This window comes from Halichoerus grypus, chromosome 1 (assembly GCF_964656455.1).
Source record: "Halichoerus grypus chromosome 1, mHalGry1.hap1.1, whole genome shotgun sequence".
Lineage (NCBI taxonomy): Eukaryota > Metazoa > Chordata > Mammalia > Carnivora > Phocidae > Halichoerus > Halichoerus grypus.
In genome coordinates this window covers 172877564-172897818 of record NC_135712.1, presented here as the reverse complement: position 1 = coordinate 172897818, position 20255 = coordinate 172877564, and the positions used below count along the sequence as shown (strand labels likewise).

The 20255-nt window shown below is 37.2% G+C and overlaps 1 protein-coding gene across 4 annotated transcripts in view; it reads left to right on the top strand.

Moving 5' to 3' along the window:
- CNTN4 (contactin 4) overlaps positions 1-20255 on the top strand; it is a 913259-nt gene that overhangs the window by 724853 nt on the left and 168151 nt on the right. For all 4 annotated transcript variants that reach the window (XM_078075924.1, XM_078075918.1, XM_078075913.1 and 1 more), the window contains exon 7: positions 6334-6531. In XM_078075924.1, the coding sequence (XP_077932050.1) occupies positions 6334-6531 (198 nt within the window). The remainder of the gene's footprint in view (positions 1-6333; positions 6532-20255) is intronic.

Here is a 20255-nt window from a genome sequence, read left to right as displayed (position 1 = left end):
TTCTGGTACCATTCTTACTTGCTCTGAAATTAATTAGATTTCTCACAATTTATCACATCTCCCTTTCCCTAAGTTCATAGAAAGACAAAATACTTACCTATCCATTTATAAGCAAAAAAAACCCCAAAAAATAAAAAACAAAAACACAGTCATAAAAGTTGACATCAACATGTTTGATGTTCAGTGTGACAGGGCAGGGCAAGTATTCTTTTTATTATTCCTATTTTTCAGATAAGAAAACTAAGGAATAGAAATTACTTTCTAGCTGATAAGCACTAAAGCCAAGACTCAATCCATGTATTTTGACAACAGATCCAGGGATCTTTGAACTGGGTTATGCCTTCTCTCCCTTTGCCCAGGCAAACTACCAACAGGTTCTAATCCCTGTGTTCACTCCCATTGCTGAGCTGAGCTCAGTGCTTTTGTGCAAGGCTGGTGTTTAGTAAATATTTGGCCAAAAAGTAAACCAGTGAATGTACTCATCTAACCCATTTTATCTACAGAATCACTTAAGGTACATTTTTCACATTTACCTGCTTAGAATCCTATCTCAGTTTAAATTCTACTTCATAACACTGTACACAAAGTAGAATAGGTATTGATAAAATTATTTAAAAATAAGGAGACTCTCATGTCTCAAAATAAAAAAATAATTTATCAAAGTAAAAATTGGTTACAACATAAGGACTAGAATTCAGATATCCTGACTTAATGCTACTATCTTTCTTCTACACAACACAACAGAGCTTAATACAAATAACTGTAGTGTAGTGTTTGTATGTGTGTGTGTGTGTGTAAGTTCTAGTTCTGGGGGTGCCTGGCTGGCTCAGTTGGTGGAATGTGTGATTCTTGGTCTCAGGGTTGTGAGTTTGAACCCCACATTGGGGGTAGAGACTACTTAAAAAAAATTTTTTTTTAAGATTTATTTATTTATTTGAGAGAGTGAGAATGAGAGAGAGAGAGAGTACATGAGAGGGGGGAGGGTCAGAGGGAGAAGCAAGCTCCTCGCTGAGCAGGGAGCCCGATGCAGGACTCGATCCCAGGACTCCGGGATCATGACCTGAGCCGAAGGCGGTCGCTAACCAACTGAGCCACCCAGGCGCCCCTAAACTTTTTTTAATTAAAGAAAGTTCTAGTTCTGATTTTGTCAATAACTAAGTGATTCTTAGCAAGTTACTGGGTATCTTTGGATCCCACTTTCCTCATTTGTCAAATTAGGATGTTGGACTGGATGTTATAGATAGAGAATTGTGGAATTTTAATGCTGAAAGATACTTAGAGATCATCTAGTTGTACTCCCTCACTTACAGATGAAGAAATTTACAGATAAGGAAAACTGATATTTTCTAGCTCCAAAATAAATTCATAGGGGAACATATGGGTTCCTAACAGAATCAGCTCTTCTGAATACTGTGACTACCCACTTACCAAATGTGTGATTGTGATCCGCGCATGTAGTTTCTCCAGATTTAAGTTTCCTCCTCTGTAAAATTGACGGGGTCATACTAAGGTTCCTTTCACATTTGAAACTTTGAGGATTAAGAAAGGCATCTTTGAAAACTGACATTTGTCTACCCCTGGGACAGGACTTAGAATGTCATGACGCATAACATAACTCTAGAAAGAAATTAGCAACAGGAACACGTTAAGAGCATCCATCCAAAGGACATACAGGGTGATCACAGGGTGAATTTGCTCAATGAATACTTAAATTTGAAAATTGTTTGATTGATGTCTTATTTGAAAACTAAAAACCTGGCATTCTTTGCTCTTGGCCCAAAGATATGGAAAAAAGAACCAAGTAAGAGTGAAGTTTTATAGTTAATTTCCTACAGATTTGGATGCTACAAGTCAGAAAACCATTACTAGGTCCTTCTTCCTTAACAAGTATCACATTAGAACTAGTCTCAGTATTTTTCAGTTGAGCATCAGAAGCTTCACAATCTATTAAATATTGTATTCCAAGTATCTGTTTACTGAGTTGTTACAAATTGCCAATGGGACAGGAACTGTCTGTCACTTCCAGAGCAATTAGTGTGTGAAAACTTATCAAAAGAAATCTGTCAAGTTTGAATAAGTATAAATATTGCATGGAAGTCCCTAAGGAAATCAAACTGAGTGGGATACGTTCTTGCTCATTGCAGCACATGAGAATTTATTTTGTTTTATTTACTTGGCTCTATGTTTCAGAATGTTGATAGCATTTCATGTAACCCAATGGATTAATCTTTTGCTCTGATAAAAATAGACTTTGGTTCTAGACTATCTGTTGAGTGATAAAACAGTACTGGCTCCTTTCTTTCACATTTTAAGAGCTCTTATTTGCTTCCTGGAGGGAGCACTGGAATGGAAGTATAGCTAGAAGGACTATTACATAGAGATCTTCCTTGACTCAGGATGGGGTCACATCCCAGTTAATCCATCATAAGTAGACAGTGCGTTTCATACACCTAACCCACCAGCCATTGTCACTCAGCCTAGCCTACCTTAAACGGAATCTCACCAGCCCAGAAAAAGATCCAAATTCACATTTTGAAGTATAATTTCTCCTGAATGCATACTTTCATACCATCATAAAGGTAAAACATCAAAAGTTGGGACCATCTGTAGTCTACTTTGCCACTTTTTTGACTCTCCAGCCTTATCCTTTCTAGGCTTCAGATTTGTCATATCTTTAAAATAAAGGACGAGTGATCTATTGGATAATTTTTAGCTTTACTACCCATTTTACCTGCATTGATGTCTCCATTACCATTACATTATCTTTCTCATGCTCCTTCCTCATTGTCCTGGACAGATAAAAATACGGTATTTACAGGTAATGACATTTGCTATGCAGAAAAATAAATTGGTATCTTTTATAGAGATGTCTCCCTTTTAGGGGACTCAGCGTTTAGCTCAATATGATCTCACCAGTGTACCAGTCAAGACTTTTTGAATGACCTTTGCACTTTAGGATTCAACAGTATTTACAAAGTTCACATGTTCAACTGATATTAGTTATGATTCTTAGCATAATCCATTTGAGACTGTTTTTGGCAATTGTGGCTTGTTTCTTTTTCTACACCATGGAAAATGGTTATAGTGTTATTATTGTGTTTTGGGAAGCTTATTACAATTTTAATTCAGCATTTTGTTGCTTTCTATTGTTTAGAGTCACTTAACGATCCTCCCCACACTGAAGCAATAGAGTTGATAATCTTCATATTATACTTAATGTTTCTGGAATGGAAGTCATTGCCATTTGTCCAGGGTTTCCCAACCTAGGTTTTGTGACCTATTAATAGATGTTTTAGAAAAATTATGTGTGTAGAGGGGATTGTGGGGAGGGGGAAGATTTTATAATCAAGTAAGTTTGTGTGCTTAAAACATAAAATTCTAAAGAATTTGAGGAATCTTGGGATATTAAAAATCTCTTGCAAGTCCCGAAAGGATAAATTTAAAAATCTGTTACACTTTGTTTAATCTAAGCCTTCTCAAAGTCATTTGATCATGTAACCCTTTTAAATTCGAGATAGGTGGGAGGGAGACAACTTCTATTAACAAAAAAATTAATATTCCAAAGACCACAGTTTAGGAAATGCTGCAGTGTATGCTTAAGGTTGTTTGTATCTTTTGCTAAAGCACTAAGTCACTTATGTCACAAAAGCAGTGAAACCAAAATAATTAACTTATTTTTAAATAGCCAAACAGCATGTTAATTGGGTATGTTTTTTTACTTTTACTTTTAAAATGATTGACTTATAATGATTCAGTGTGCTTTCACATAAGAGAGTCCACACTATGGAGACTCTTAACTATAGAAAATAAACAGGGTTGCTGGAAGGGAAGTGGGTGGGGGGATGGGGTACCTGGGTGATGGGCATTAAGGAGGGCACATGATGTAATGAGCACTGGATATATATAAGACTGATGAATCACTGAACTACCTCTGAAACTAATAATACACTATATGTTAATTAATTGAATTTAAATAAAATTAAATTTTAAAAACAGAATCCTCACTACATACCTGCATCACATTTATTATTATCTCCACTTGGTGGGTTAAAAGTTGAAAGTGAGAATGTTTAAATGGCTTCACTTATGTAATACGGGTTTGAATTTTGGTCTTTTTTTTTTTAACTCCAATTAGAAAAATAACAAAGTAGATGTCTTTTTTTTTTTTCTGATATCCATGGTCCATACAACTTTCTAGATGCCTTGTCCCATAGGATTCAGAGGTTGCTATCACTGGCCACTAGCAACAATCTTGAAAAATGTCTTTAGAAAAAGAAAATACATTTTCATGTATTTGATTACAACTCTCCTTGGAGAGGTGTGGGTTGATTAATATTGTGCTGGTAAATTACTTTCTAGCTTCTACCTTGTGATTTTGGAGATGCTAATTTATACTTAAAACTCTCCTATAGCTAATTAGGGGATAGGCAGTGTTCTCCTCACTGTTCATATGAGAAAATTGAGATGCTCAGAGATTACTTGCTTTGCCCAAAACTCACACACCATATTGAGTAAATAGTACACTGTACTGTGCTGTTTGCCCTGTTGTTTGTTAAAATCTCCTGTTTTTTTATGGAAAAACTACCATGCCAATTGAACTTCCCCACAACCTGTTATAGGGGCTTTCCTCCCCCAGATTTTAGTTTCTTGAGGAAGTGACTAGCTTGCTGGGAAGCACTTGCTTATTTATACTGAGTATCCTCTTGACATCAGCATGGGGTTACTTGTAATTACAGGCACATGTATAAATAAAATGATTAACTATTCTCATATAAACATAATTATATCTCTCTAAAATAATACATGCGGAAATGCTATAATCCAGGGATAAAGGGAAAACAATCTGCATGACCCCTCCTATGTATGTAAACAGTGGATTATTAAGGCAGAATATGTTTCCTGTTGCACGTTTGGTTATTGAGGTCAATTACACTTAGGACTCATCTAAGTATTAAACAACAAAAGTGCCTTTTACAACAATTAGTGTTCTCAATAAAAAGCTGATGTCTTTATGCCATTTTCCAAGGACATTGCATACATTTGAACTTTTGCCCAGGATTCTATTAAAGAGAGACGTGTAAGAATTCAGCTAACTGGTTCTGAAACAAGAGTCTTCTTTTTCATCTAGTTGCTCCCCCTCGTCCACCAAAGTAACTTTTGAAGATAAAATGGGGCACATTAACTAATCAGTGCCAGTGGCTAGTCTATCACTTCTCCAGCTTTGGACAAATCTGGAGATCACACTTTAAAGGAGGAATCATGGAATGCCTGGAGCTGAAGAAGTTTGATTTCCTGGGGGCACCATAGTTCACTGCAGCAAAACATTTAAGCTCACTGTGTTTAGGGCTCTTCTCTGAAATTGAAAGCATGGGATCCCATGTTCATTCACAAAGCATTTACCTAATTCTTCAGAAAAATTAGAACTTGGAAACATACGTTTTCAGGTATGGCTGCCAATCGCACTTGTCCCACTGGCACCCTGGGATGAATAAGTATTTGCGAAAAAGTTGTTCTTAGACTGTTATTTCATACTCTCTTATGAACATGATAAATTTTTCAGCCAATGTTTTTAAATACACATTTACATTTGGGACCAGTCCACCAGTCAGTCAGTGTGTTTAGCAAGTATTTGCTGTAATATTAAACCACCATCTCACTCAAATAATGGAAAAATAGTTCAACCTCACAAGTAAGAAGAGTCAGAATTAGCATTGATAGTGAGAAGCTTTGGGAGAAGAATAAATTGAGACTCAGGAATTATTCTGTCCCTCAGTAGGGCTAAGAGTTTGAATTAGTTACTTTGTTGCTCTGTGCCAAAGTTTCTCAGTTAATGGAAAACTGTAAAATGCATTGAAAACCACAAAGTGCTATGCAAGTATGTGGCACTGTGATGCACTATAATGATTATTATCTATAAAATGAAAGAAGTGATCTAAATAGTTTTTCAGGGGACTTCCAGCCTTACTATATCAAAATTATAGACTCTCTGGGTCTGTAATTTGAGCATTAGCTCAGTAAGTATTGCATAGTGCTTGGCACATGCTTAGTAAACTATAAATGCTTATTCCCTTGACTTAAAGAGGTTGGACTTCTTTTAATCAACTCTCAGTGTACCTTTTAGTTCTCTTGAAATAAAAATCTTCTTGACTGACAGGATGAGTACTGGTAAAATGCTTAAGAGATTATGATTACTTCCTATTTATATTTAATAGCAGGCTGAAAAAGGATCATTGGGCAACAGTATGAATTTCTAACTTGACCAATTCTTTCATGAATACAGTAGTGTTCCAATGCCAGAAGACATATTTGTAATGGTGATTCCTTTGCTTTCAGAGCTGAGCTATGCCTGGATCTTCAATGAATACCCTTCCTATCAGGATAACCGCCGCTTCGTTTCTCAAGAGACTGGGAATCTATATATTGCCAAAGTAGAAAAGTCTGATGTTGGGAATTATACCTGCGTGGTTACAAATACAGTGACAAATCACAAGGTCCTGGGGCCACCCACACCACTAATACTGAGAAATGATGGTGAGTTTCCTAAGGGATTTTGTTAGTTCTGTTTTTTGTGGTCCCATATTGCATATGAAAAATTGTTACATTACTGTCACACAAACCCTGATAGTCTAAATTAAATGTAAGAAAAGTTTAGTACTTTTTACATTTGGTACCTGTATTTTCTCCATTTGTGTAAGAAATAAACCCATGAATCCATTTTGGAAAACTAATTAGAAGTTTAATTGCTAATCTCAACAGGAATGGAATGTGGATTTAGGTAAGTATAAATAACAAAAGAATCTATTTCTTGTTCTTTTTCACTTAAAATGTGTACACAGGCAGAATGAAGTGGAAGGTTGAACACCTAGTTCATTAATCAGTTCTATGGGATTTAGTATTCAGTGTCCAGAAAGAAGTTTTAAATTATTCAAATAACTTCTGGATTAATGATACTAATGACCTAGTTCACACCACAGTGAAACACAGGCATATCAATGCTTACTTGAGAAATAAGTTTTAATTTCCAACAATTTTGTAAAAAATATTTCAAGAAAATATATGAATTTCACCTTAATTATCTAAGATAGATGACATAACAGTGTATGGTAATTCACCATGTGCTTTTCAAAGATAATCCTACTGAGTTGTATACCAAAATCTAGTACCACTATACGTTTTCCCCACTCTGAGTATTTATATGTATTCTCTTCCGTCTTCTTGAAATGCTTTTCCTTCTCTGAGTCTCAGCCTTTCATTTGACTGACTTATACTGGTCCCTTCCTTTTCTTCAAGTATATCACTTTCTCCAGGAAGTCATCTCTGCCTGACCCCCCTCTCCACTATTCTGCATCAGATGCCTTCTCTATAAAGTCCAATAAAGCCTATTACTATCCCCCAAGAACTCTTCATTCTGTATCACAGTTACCAGTGTGAAACCTGTCTCCCTAACTATAAACTTACTGTTTAGAAACACATGCAGTGCCTTGATCACTAGTATATCTCCAGCACTTAAAGCAATAACTGGAACATGGATGCTTCTTAATAAATATTTATTGAGTAAAAGAAAACAAAGGCATAATTAAGTCTTTTAAGAATGGCTGACATGATTTAAGCATCATGGGTTACATGTTTCTGTTCTTTCTAAATTCCTTTCCCATCAAGTGCACATTGGAACCTTCCATTATGAACAGGAATTACTAGACTCATTACACAGGTGAGGAAACTGTCAGACAAGAACATTGATAACAAGCATTTACTAGGAGCTTGCTGTTTGCTGGGGGCTCAGAATTTCACCAGAATTATTTCATTCAAACCTCAAGCAACTGTATGAGGAATATCCTCTTTTATTTTGTATAGATGAATGAACTGGGGCTCAGACATGTTAAATAACAAATCCCAAAGCCACACAGCTAGCTAAAAACTAATGGCTCCAAGATTCACACTTGGCTCCCATGTCCTTTTGATTCCAGAGTCTAATATCTTAACTCCTCACTCACTACATTTCATTTCATTACACGATGCCACCTCTTATCTGAATTTATACAAGAAAAACTTGACAAATTGGCAAATTCAAGCCTGGAACTCAGATTTCTCTCCAAATATGTCCCTCTTCCCTTCTGTACTGAAGGGACTTTGTACCCAAGTGGGGCTGTGAATCTGAACCTCCCAGAACAGGATACTTGCGGGACAAACCAGCTCTGCAAAGAGGGTCTGAGCATCCTTACAACATGCACCATACTATGTAATTTTTTAGCAGATAATGTAGATTTCAATCATTCCTTTATTTATTCCTGCATTTCACATGTATTTATTTCATACTTACTGTGTGATAGACACTACTCTGGTGCCAGTGGACAAGAACGATAGGGACCTGTCACATTGCACTTATATTCTCCAGGAGAACACTGGTAAAAACAAACATAAACAAAAACAAAAAAAATACTTGGCATGCTCAGGAAGAAAAGAGCATGTGAGCATGGTTGGAGCACAGTGAGCAGGGTGAGGATGTTTTGAGTTGAGGTTGGAAAGGAATCAGCAGCCAGATCATGTCGAACAGGGAGAAGAGACCGGATTTTATCTCCAGTGCAACGAGAAGCCCTAAGAGGATTTTATTCAAGAGAGTGTTGCATGTTTTTTTAAAAAGTTGGCTTAGCTACTGTGCAGAAATGGACTTCAAACAAGTGAGGGTGGACACTGGCTGTCCACCTGAAAGACTATTGCAATAATTCAGTTGGGAAATGGATAGCAACTTGAACTAGGGCGTAGCAGCGGATAATAGAGAAGTGGATGGATTGAGGATACAGTCTGCAGATAAAGCTGCCAGGACTGGCTGAGGCACTGGATGTGGGAGGCGTTGGAAGAGAATGTCAGGGATGACACATAGGTTTCTGGTGTCACAACTGGGTTTGTGGGAATGCCATTTACTGAAATGGTTTTACTGAGCAGGTTTATAAGGGAAAATCCAAAGTATTATTTTAGTCATTATTTGTAAAGCCAAAAGCATGACTTCTCTCTTGGCAACAGAAAAAATTATTTGTTTTGTGCTTCTTGTCCCATCTCTCTATCATAATACTCATCTGATATACTCACATGCTTATCAGCTTGCCTTCTTCCCCCACCTTGCTGAAATTGTGATCAAGCACAGATCATCGGTTCATCCAGCTTTGTTCTAGGGAGCAGCACAGTGCTTGCCAGATGACATGTGTTAAATTAATATGTTGGAATAAGCTGAATTATATTAAATAAAACTGAAAATTTTATCAGTTTAAAGAGAAAAGTAGGCAAAGGACCGTTTTTTGTTTTTTGTTTTCCAAAAGCTATTGATGCTATCTCTCCAGACCTAAGGATGAAGAACCTTTTTCAAAAGATGGGCTCCACTGGCATTGTGTACAGAATTATTTAAAAATAAATCCCCATGACCTCTGCTTATAATGCACTTATGCCAAAATATCTGTTCAGTGGTGTTATTATCCATTCAGGTGTGTCAAATCACAAATGTAATGAAATATTGATGAAGCGCTAAGACACAGCCCAGGAGACACATTGCACAGAGTTGCTAGAAGGAACAAAAATTCAGGAACACAAGAACTCCAGAATCATCACGGACACCTCAAGTTGCCAGCAACTTTGTCTTTTGCTTAGCTTTTAGATATAGCTTGACTCGTCTACTATATTTTCATCAAGATGACAAATGTTTTTTACTAGAATATTTTACCACAAAATTAGCAGAATAGGGATCTCATTCTTCAGCAATTAATGCCCATTCATTCTTAATTTCCATGAGAGTTGCATGGTGAAAATTCATAATATGTCTTTCCCATTTAGGCTGGAGTATATAAAATGGATACTTGAACTATATTACTAAGGACAAAATAGGTTATTTAATTGGCTCTTGTCTGGAAATAAGAGAAAAGGGGAAATAGAAATCAAGAAGAGATTGCAAAATAAAGATGACATTCTTGTTAAAGTCTATTCTATGAAAATAAAATGAATAAATTATCATTCTGCATGATCTTGTATTTAGCGACAATATATTAAACTGATAAATACTAGGTTGTATAGAATTTGTACAATCATTTTGTTAATTGAAGCTCTCTCAAAATTTCTCATCCTCCTTCTGCCTCTGAAATGTGAATAAGCAAGGCAACAGAGTCTATTGCCTGAAGTGAACTAATTACCATGGCTGGTCATTTTCCCTGCAAAGTGCAGATGTAGTTTAAAGAACTAGATGTCCTCAATATTCAGCTTATTCCCTTGAAGTTCCAGCTAAGCAGTTCCAGACTGTGATTCATTGTTTCCAGCCTGAAAGGTTACAGTGAGTCATAAAGAGTGAACAGTGAAGGTTGACTCAAGTCCTGATAGACATCAAATGTGATGTGTCCCATGTTTATCCCACTGACCCTATTGACCCCTTGCCCCCAGCTCACCACGGTTCAGCAAGACTTTGCTGTTTATGTTCCCTTCCCACCCCCACACTCTTCACATGCTTACCCCTTCCTGTGGCTCAGATCGTTACTGAAATGTGGGGCAGGATGGTTTGAGGTAAGCCCTGAGGGCTCTGGAACCAGGTCCCCAGGGTGGAATTCGGTCGTACCATTTACTAGATGTGTGACTTTGGACGTCAGTTTAACCTCATTTCATTCTGTTTTCTCATCAGTCAAGTGAGGATGATGGAACCTAGCTCAGAGGCTTATCTTCTGGGTTAAGTTACAAATAGAGTGCTTTGATCAGTGACAAAATAAAATGCAACACCAGTAACCTCCTTACCTAGATATACTCAACAAATTATATTAAAAAAAAAAGATTACATAGTCGATAGATAGTATTATCCTTGTTTTGTAAAGTGTATGTGGATGATGACAGAGAAAGCTGGAAATACTACTCTCCAAAATGCTCACAGTGTTAAACTTTGAAGTGTTTAACTTTCAGTGGTAAAATGTTCAATTCTTTTTTTTTCCTATTTGCTTTGTTGTATTTTCTCATTTTTTCTACAATGATTAGAGATATTTTGAGTTTTTAGGAAAACATTTGGTAAAAGGGTTATTTCCAGATGGTTGGCCCTACGCCGCCTTAGAGATTATCCAACTTTGTATCTTTATTCTTTGGGAAAGAAGAGAATTGAAGGCCAGGGGAGTAAGGTGAGGAAGCATCAGGGTCAAATTCCCAGTGCTCCATCCCCATGCTACTTAACTGAGTTTCATCAATGCTGTGTGGGGCTGTAGATTAACAGATTTGCCTTGTTTCTTTTCTGCTATGATTTTTAAATTTTTTTGTATTGGTAGTTCTCCTAAATAACTGTGTGTTGCTATGTAGTGAGTAGGAAGTATAAAATTGAGTTATTAGGCAAATGTGAGAGAATTTTATATCAGAGTTTATCTAGATATTTTGAAATCTGCTTTGGAAAAATAATATAACTTGTTATGTGGGAAAGTGCACCTGTTGCTTAGGTACCATGAAGAAAAAAGACTTAATTGAGAAAAGTATATCATAATTATTTTTATGACAGGTACTAAAGTAGTCTCTGGATCAATATTAGCCAACTGCTGGTTATTAATGATGATGAGTTTGCTCTATTATGAGCTTCCTACACAGATTTCAAAGAATTGTCCCTAAATTTCTATAAACAGAGGTAATAGATTACACGTAGAGCATTAAGTACAAGAGAAATCATAGATTTAGGTGATAATTATAATGGCTATTTCTTCTGTCTTTAATCACTATCCCTGACTTCCTCTAAAATGGCTAACAAAGAGAAGAATTAGCAGAGATTAGTACAATCTTGGGAAAATGAGGTCATGTCATTGAGGATGTTTATGTACATTACATACACAGGTATATAATTGAACAGGAGTTATTATATGACCTTTGCCTTTTTTCTCTGTTTTCCTTGAGGCTGGCTGGGGATTAGTTTGGCAGTTCTTCGTCTTGCTTATTAGAACCAAGACAAATTTTAAGTAGTTTACAGCCAGTGTCTGTCTGATGGGTCCATGCTTTGTATAGTGGATGTTAAATATTTTTGAATATTATCCCCAGTTAGAACTCTAATTACAAGAAATACTAAGGAACAGGGGGGGATGGTATTTATCCTCTCTGTGTTTCAAAATCTCTCTCTCTCTTTCTCCCCTTCTCTTGGATATACATTTATAAACATAGATGTGAGTTATGTTGTATAAATGTGTATATGTTTATATACACTAGATATATTGTCTTTGGAAATTAAAATGTAAACTTATTTAAAATTTATGTTCTCATATATAACCAAAATAACTGGAGATATTTTCCTAAGTTCTCACTCATTTTTCTCAGCCTAATTTTATATAGCCATGAAAATGCTGAGCATGGTGAGCACTGAAACATTTAACATTCTCACCTGAAATTAGCTTTAACCCAGTGGACAAGAGACTAGCTGATAACCTCAGCTTCCTGCAGTTTCAGAGCAAGGAGGACAGAAATAGATGTGCTGCACATAGGGTTGAGGATGTCCCTGATTGGTGCCAGCCAGCTTTGTCTTTTTTTGCTGTAGCCTCACCTGGGATGCAGTGAAAGGGGGACAGGACTAAAAGTCAAGAAGAAAAGAAGTCATGAAATCTGGGCTGCAGTCTCAGATCTACCACTAATTCACATGACAAAAATCATGCCATTTCTTTGGTCCTCAGTTTTCTTAGCTATTAAAATGTGTGATTTGTAACAAGTCATATCTAAGTTTAAATTTAGTCATCCTCTAGGATTCTAGTCACAACTCTTCTATGCTACCTTACTCCAATCCCAATATTCACACAGGCCAGGTAATATCTGATGCTAACCAACAGATGCTATTCCTTGGCTCGGATTTCCTCCCAATGCTAGCACATTTGTGTCCTAGCGCAAAAGTAGGTGCATGCACTCTTTCTGACCAAAATGGTCATTTGTGAGCCTTCGCCTCTGTTGACCATTAGTGGCTCAGAAGACTACATTCCCCCTAAAGTTCCAAATTTAAGACCAAAGGCTAAAAAATGGAAAGGATAAAACTAGAATATTGTAGGATATCCTATAATATAGATGCAGTATAATGTATCCTCCATTATGATATGTCATCTGTTCGTAGTAAACTTTTTAATACTGCCCCAAGCTGGATTAGAACCTCAAGTGAGCATTAACAACCACTGTGTGTCTTCATAAACAAAGCAGCTTGATTTTTTGGCCACTTAATTAACCTTGTGGGATCAGATCAAAAACTCATTCATTAAGAAGATCTTTTTTGATTGTAAACTTGACCTACACAACCTTTTATTGATGACCTAGCATTTAGACTAGCAAGGATGACACTTCTGCCTGGCAATGAGTAGAAATACATTCTTCACTTAGACATATTTTTATGTTACTTAAGATCTAGAGTTTATAGCAAAACACTTTGCTTTATTTTACTCTCACTTCTAATTTCAACTTTTGTGTGGCTTTGTTACAGCAATCATGTCTTGTTTTTAATTCTCTAACAACTTTGCAGTTGAGGATCTGTGGGCGTAAAATGTGTTTTATGAGGAGAATATCTAAATGACTAGAGGATGTGAGATATTTTGCTAAACTGCCATTGCTAATCTGATTTAATAGTGTCTTAATGCTCTGGATATTTTGAAGGCTTGACAAGCTTAGACACTTGGCAGTCAGCTTTAGACCTCTAGCACAGTCATTCCATTTCAGGTCCAGGGGGCCAAAGGTCTTGGATGGTCATTTAGCTAGTCAGTTAGGAAGCATCTGTTAAGTATCCGTTGTGTGTGGTACACTATGAAATAAAAAGATGTGATCCCATTCCCTGGAAACCTGTAGTCTTAAAGAATTCCAAATTAATGAAGGGTCTAGTTTCATTCTTATTAGAATCACTGAATTGAGTTCCAGAAAACACATGTACAGACAGAGGGATTTTGAAATGAATAAGGGGAGTAGGGGTGTGTAGCCTAAAATAGAGATGACTTGGGGCATTCATTTGATTACGCATTTAACCAACAAATATTCATTGAGTACCTGTTGTATACCTGTCACCAGGAATGCAGAAGTCTGTGTATCACAAATTATACTCCAGCTGAGAAACCTAACTGCAGCCTAAGGCAGGAGTGGGGCCATATTGGGGGAGAGTGAAGAAGTAAAGCTGGTTCATTTAAGTTTCTTTTGTAATAAGAGCCAACAAGGAGCAGTGAAGGGTGCAGTGAGATTATGCATATAATCGTGCCTTGGATGGGAGGAAATCTGGCCTGGTGTTGGGGATCAGCCTAATCTTCCATCAAGAGTTGAGGAAGGAAAAGAATTCCAGGCAGTGGGTACAGTATCTGTTTAAAGCAGGAATCAGCAGACTCCCTCCTATAGGCCAGTTCAGCCTGTGGCCTGTTTTTGTTAAAAAAAAAAAAAAAAAAAGTTTAACATTTTCTCCATAGAAATGTTGGGTATTCTTAGTTAATTCCTAAATTCTCTATAATTTTTGTTGCTATTGCAAATGGTTTCTTATTTTTAATCACATTCTCTAGTTAGTTATTGCTGATGTACAGAAATGCTATTTTTTTGTGTGAGTCTACATTTGGCAAGCTTGCTGAAATTTCTTGTTAGCTCTAATAGTTTGTCGATTCTATCAGCTCTCTCAAACTTGGCTGTTTTTCTCATTTCCTCTAAGCCAGGGGTCAGCCAACAAGGGCTCGTGGGCCATACAGCCCACCACTGTTTTTGTAAATAAAATTTTATTGGACCCTAGCCATGTCCTTTTGTTTACATATTCTCTGTGGATGCTTTCCAGCTATAATGGCAGAGTTAACAGACTGTAGAGCTCACAAAACCTAAGTAAAATCCTTGTTCTCTGTCACTTTACAATCAAACTTTGTCAAAATGACAACATGATGTTATCTTTAAATATATGAAGACTGTCCATCAAAAGACTTGTTTTTTGTGGCTCCACAGACTTGAAGTAGGACCAACATGTACAAATTAGAGGGAGAGAGAGAGTATATTATTCAAGGCAATATGAAGAACTTTTTAGTAGGCTGAACATAAAAGTACTTACTCAAAGGAAGATGAAAGCTGGTTTTCTTTCACCTTAAGGAAGATGACCTTATAATTAACTGCCCAAACTGGAAACTTAGCCAATTACTTCAGCATGTCAGGTAAACCAGGACTGTTATAGTCAAGCATGGATACATTCACTCTACCTTTATAGGAGATAGCATTCTGGAATAATTCAAGTTATCTCTATACTTTAATTATTGAGAAGGAAGGAAAGAATTCAGATTTAAAGTTAAAACATGCTTATTTTCACATCCTACAGGTGTCTGAGGATACCTAAAACCCTAAATTTAAGAGATGATGTACAACCTTCAGCTTCCTTACTCCTCCTCTACAGCATTGGGGGAGTCATTGTTTGGATAGTTGTGGTCTCAAACTCAATGGAAATCCATCTATTGGAGGGTGGATAGTGGTAGAAGGGATTCCTTGGATGGTCCCCTAGACCTCACAATGTCTCCTTCAACCCAGAGCAAAACAAGTCTTTTTTAAAAGAGCAAAGTGTAAACTCAGCCAAAGGGATTTATAGGACTAATGAGGTATTTCCAAATATTTTTAGCTTAATGAACTTATGACTTAGTCCACAAGAAAGTCAATGTGGGAACTTTTCATAAGATGATTTTTGCAATTTTTTCTAGCAGAAAATCCCACTCTGTGGAAGTGGGTAAAAGTCCCTTCTGTGGTTTAATTTAGCAAGCATAGATTCCAGCTAAGGCAGGTGTTGGCAAAATGTTATGGCACTCAACCCTGCAATGTGGCCTCTTTCTGCCAACACAGAACTCTGCAAATCGTAGTTAAACAAGCATGGTGTGTGACTGATTTCTCTTTCATATTCTGTAATTTGCCAGTTATTTTGTTAAATTTTATGTTCCTATAGACATCAGCCTTAATGATTTTTTGGGTTTCAAAAGGGGAACAGTCATTGCCACAAGGTCATATCCAGGGTCCAGGCTCTTGATGGGCATTGTCCCCAGTAGGGTTCCATTATAATACTCTCCCAATGACTAGCCCACAGGAGAGTCTAGTATTATTGTGTTGTACTTTTTGCTTTGACTTAACATGTCATGGTTACTACAGAAATTCTTAAAGTATATTCTCTGGACCAGAACCTTCAACATCACCTCGGAAATTGTTAGAAATGCACATTCTTGGGCTCTATCTCAACTTCCTAAATCAGAAACTTACGCCCTTCAGGTGATTTTAAGTTTGAGAACCACTGGTTTAGAAAAAAAAACCAAGGAATTTCTAGCCATGTCTTCCACAGAAAGTCAGCTCTTTCAGTTATTCAGTAAACAGTCATTGCCTACATATGTCACCACGAAAGGCACTGAAAAAGAGTAGCCTACAGGTGTCATAAAGATAACAATCAGGTGTGTGTTGTCCACATTGTGCTCCCATTGCTGAGCACAGGGCATGTCTTATGGTTGGTGTTACATGAATATTTACTGAATTACTCCATCGGAATATAAATATAGCTAAGCCTTTGACTCCTGAGGACTCTAATGTGTAGAATTTCAAGTACTGAACTTTCACTATGGTTATGGTGGGTCTCTTACTCCAGAATGGAAAACGTTGACATGCATTTTAATGAATTGAGACTTCTATTTTTCTTTATGTTTAAAATTGTAGGTATAAATGTCTCTAAAATTGAAAGCAAAGGTTGTCTCTGTAGGCAAATTGTATCATGAATGAATGAAATCATGCAAGAGAAAGGGAATATTACAGAGATTATATATCCTGGTTGATTCTGACTATATGATATGCACTCGTTATTTCTACTTACTTTGGTTGTATGGACATAGCTAGGCCTTTATATCTTCCCACCTTTTAAATAGTCTGAAGATTGAAAAAGGGTCTGGAGCAATTCCATCAGTAGCCTCTTTCTGCCGAATCATTCCGTAAATCACCAGAGCAGCTGTAGACCAATTAAGTTCGAAAGTGTACAGGTGGTCAGAGGAATGACTTGAAAAATGTACTCTTGTTTTAAGGGACCTTTTGTTTCATAAAAAATAAAAACGGCAATAGCTTTTTAAATTTAATGTAGAAAGTAAAAGCCAAAATAGTTAAAATGAAATAAACAGTCAAATAAAAATATAGCTTCCACCAGATGTAACCAAATTAAATGAAACAGTTCACAGGTGCCCACCCCCCAAAAATGTTGATAATATAGTTGGAGAAAATTGCTTCCTTCATTTCTTATGACTTTAATACTAGGACAATCTTTATATATAATGAAAATTCTTTAAACATCATGAAAACCATGCCATCCCATCTCTGATCCATATCTTTATGTCCTATAACTACTGCTATAAATCCAGATCAATCTGTATTATTGCTAACTCTGTTACTTTAATTTCTATAGCTATAAATATAGATCAGTATGTATCAACCCAGAAATCACCCATATGACCACCTAAACAACCTAGAGCTCATTTTAGAAAAACACCTGGTATAAATGAGTAAACTCATACAAGAAGCCGTGATGAGATACTTTAGAAATGACTTCCGTGCCTGGAAAGAAGTACATGTTTGACTTAATGGCTACAGTGTGTCATAGTATAAGACCCATATTCCTCCATCTTTTCCTCCCTTCCACAAACTCCTACTGATCACATTTTTTTTTTTCATATGCCTGGTACTGAACTAGGATTTGTGAGGGCTACAGAAAAAAATCAGAAGAATTCCCATTCCTCCAGGAAGTGAAGGCACAAACAGATAACATGTATATAAATAGCTATAAAGATGATAGAAGGGCGCCTGGGTGGCTCAGTTGGTTAAGCGACTGCCTTCGGCTCAGGTCATGATCCTGGAGTCCTTGGATCGAGTCCCGCATCGGGCTCCCTGCTCGGCAGGGAGCCTGCTTCTCCCTCTGACCCTCCCCCCTCTCATGTGCTCTGTCTCTCTCATTCTCTCTGTCTCAAATAAATAAATAAAATATTAAAAAAAAAATAAATAAATAAAGATGATAGAAAATAGTAATGCTGTTTGAGAGGGGCCCAGAATTTTATGTGTAAAATGACGTTATTTATATGGCAGTAGCTTTTTATTACCTACTAAGTGAAGAAACAATGATAGAAGCTAGAGGTACATATGAAAAAGGCAGGCACATTACTTGATGTCATGCATTTTACAATCTAGATGAAATGATAGATACTAGATTCATGAATAAACAAGATGATTATGAATTGTGATAATTAACATAGAAGAAATAAGATGTTAGTAAAGAATAACATAGGGACTTATTTTAGATAGTGTGTTCAGAAAAAACTTCTCTGAAGGGGGCACCATTTGAGCTGAGACATGTAGCAAGAGAAAAGTCATCCATGTAAAAATCATGGGGAAAATGAGAAATGAAAGACATTTCCACACAAAGACTTGCATGCAAATGTTCTTAGAAGCATTACTCCTTATAGCCAAAAGAGGAAGCAACCTAAATAAATGCCCATTAACTGGTATTATGGGTTGAACTGTGTCCCCCCAAAAAGCTATGTTGAAGATGTAACCCCCCAAGTACCTCAGAATATGACCTTATCTGAAAATAGGGTCTTTTAGCTGTAATTAGTTCAATGAATTCATTATGGATGACAGTGGGTCCTTAATCCAATATGACTGTTGTCCTTGTAAAAATACAATAAGACACACAGAATATTGTGTGATGACAGAGGTAGAAACTGGAGTGATGGAGCTGCAAGGCAAGGACCACCAAAGATCGATGGCCACCAGCAGAAGCCAGCAAGAGGCAAGGAATGATTCTACCCAGAGTGTCAGAGGGTGTGGAGCCCTGTCATGGCCCTCATTTATGACTTCTAGCCTCCAGAACTATAAGAGAATAAATTTCTTTTTCTTTAAGCCACTCACTTTGTGTTACCTTGTTGCTAATATGACCAGGGAACAAATAAATAACATGTGGTATCTCCATACAGTTGACTACTACTATTCAGCAATAAAAAGGAACAGACTGCTGATACATGCTGCAACATGGATGAACCTTGATAACATTCTTTTTTAAAAAAATATTTTCTTTATTTATTTGACAGAGAGAGAGATAGCGAGAGCAGGAACACAAGCAGGGGGAGTGGGAGAGGGAGAAGCAGGCTTCCCGCCGAACAGGGAGCCCGATGCAGGGCTTGATCCCAGGACCCTGGGATCATGACCTGAGCTGAAGGCAGACGCTTAACGACTGAGCCACCCAGGCGCCCCCCTTGATAACATTCTGCCAAGAGAAAGGGTCCAGATGCAAAAGAACAGAGTGTCTAATTCCATGTATATGAAATGTCCAGAAAAGGCAATTCTCAGAGACAGAAAGCAGATTAGAGGTATTGCCTGGGGCTGAAACAGGTTCTGAGGATTGACTATGAGCAGGTAGGAAGGATCATGGGTGATGGAAATGCTCTAAAACTGGATGATGGTGATGGCTTCACAACTTGGTCAATTTACCAAACATCTTTGAATTGCACTTAAAATTGGTCAGGTTTTTGTATGTAAATTATACCTCCATAAATGTGTGTGTGTGTGGTTTTTTTTTTTTTTTTAAAGAAATCAGGGGAAACATTGAGAACTGAGGCAAAGAAGTTTTGTTGCTCTCTGGTCATTTAAAGGCCACTGTGGGCTAGAGAACAGGCCAAACAGAGGAGGAAAAGGATCCTGGAGGTGTGGACTTCGAGTCTGAGCCCTGTATGTAGGAGTTTAGGATGAGGAGAGAAGAGGCCAGGGGATCTTCCACTCCGTCTCTTTATTGCAGTGATATTTCAGTTTCTCAGGAAGAGGTCCTGTGAGATACATTTACTCTCCTTGGTATATCTTTTAGAGCTGAGTTAAAGAAACCTAGTGTATATGAATGTTTATAGAAAGAGGAGGCAGGGGGAAAACCCGATGGCTGCTGAAACAGCCTTGCCCCTTGTATTTTAACATTATTGTCTCCTCTCCCTCCCACACAGGATACACTGCAATGCAGATTGTTTTGATTTCCTGGGAGCACGAAAGACCTCTTTTTCTCGAAGCAATTCTTTTTTTAATTAGCACTGCTCTTGGAGTACATAACCACACACACAGCACTAAAAGGTGTTAAGTTGTTCCTGCACTCATAGTCATACTACTGATATTTATGGGACGATGAGTCAACCGCACGCTGTTGGTTAGCAAGTTCAGCAGCTGTGTGCAAATGCCGTCATAAGCAAGCACCACTTCTTTACTGGCCCAACTTTGTGGCAAAGGCTCAAAGAAAGGCAAACCCAAATTTA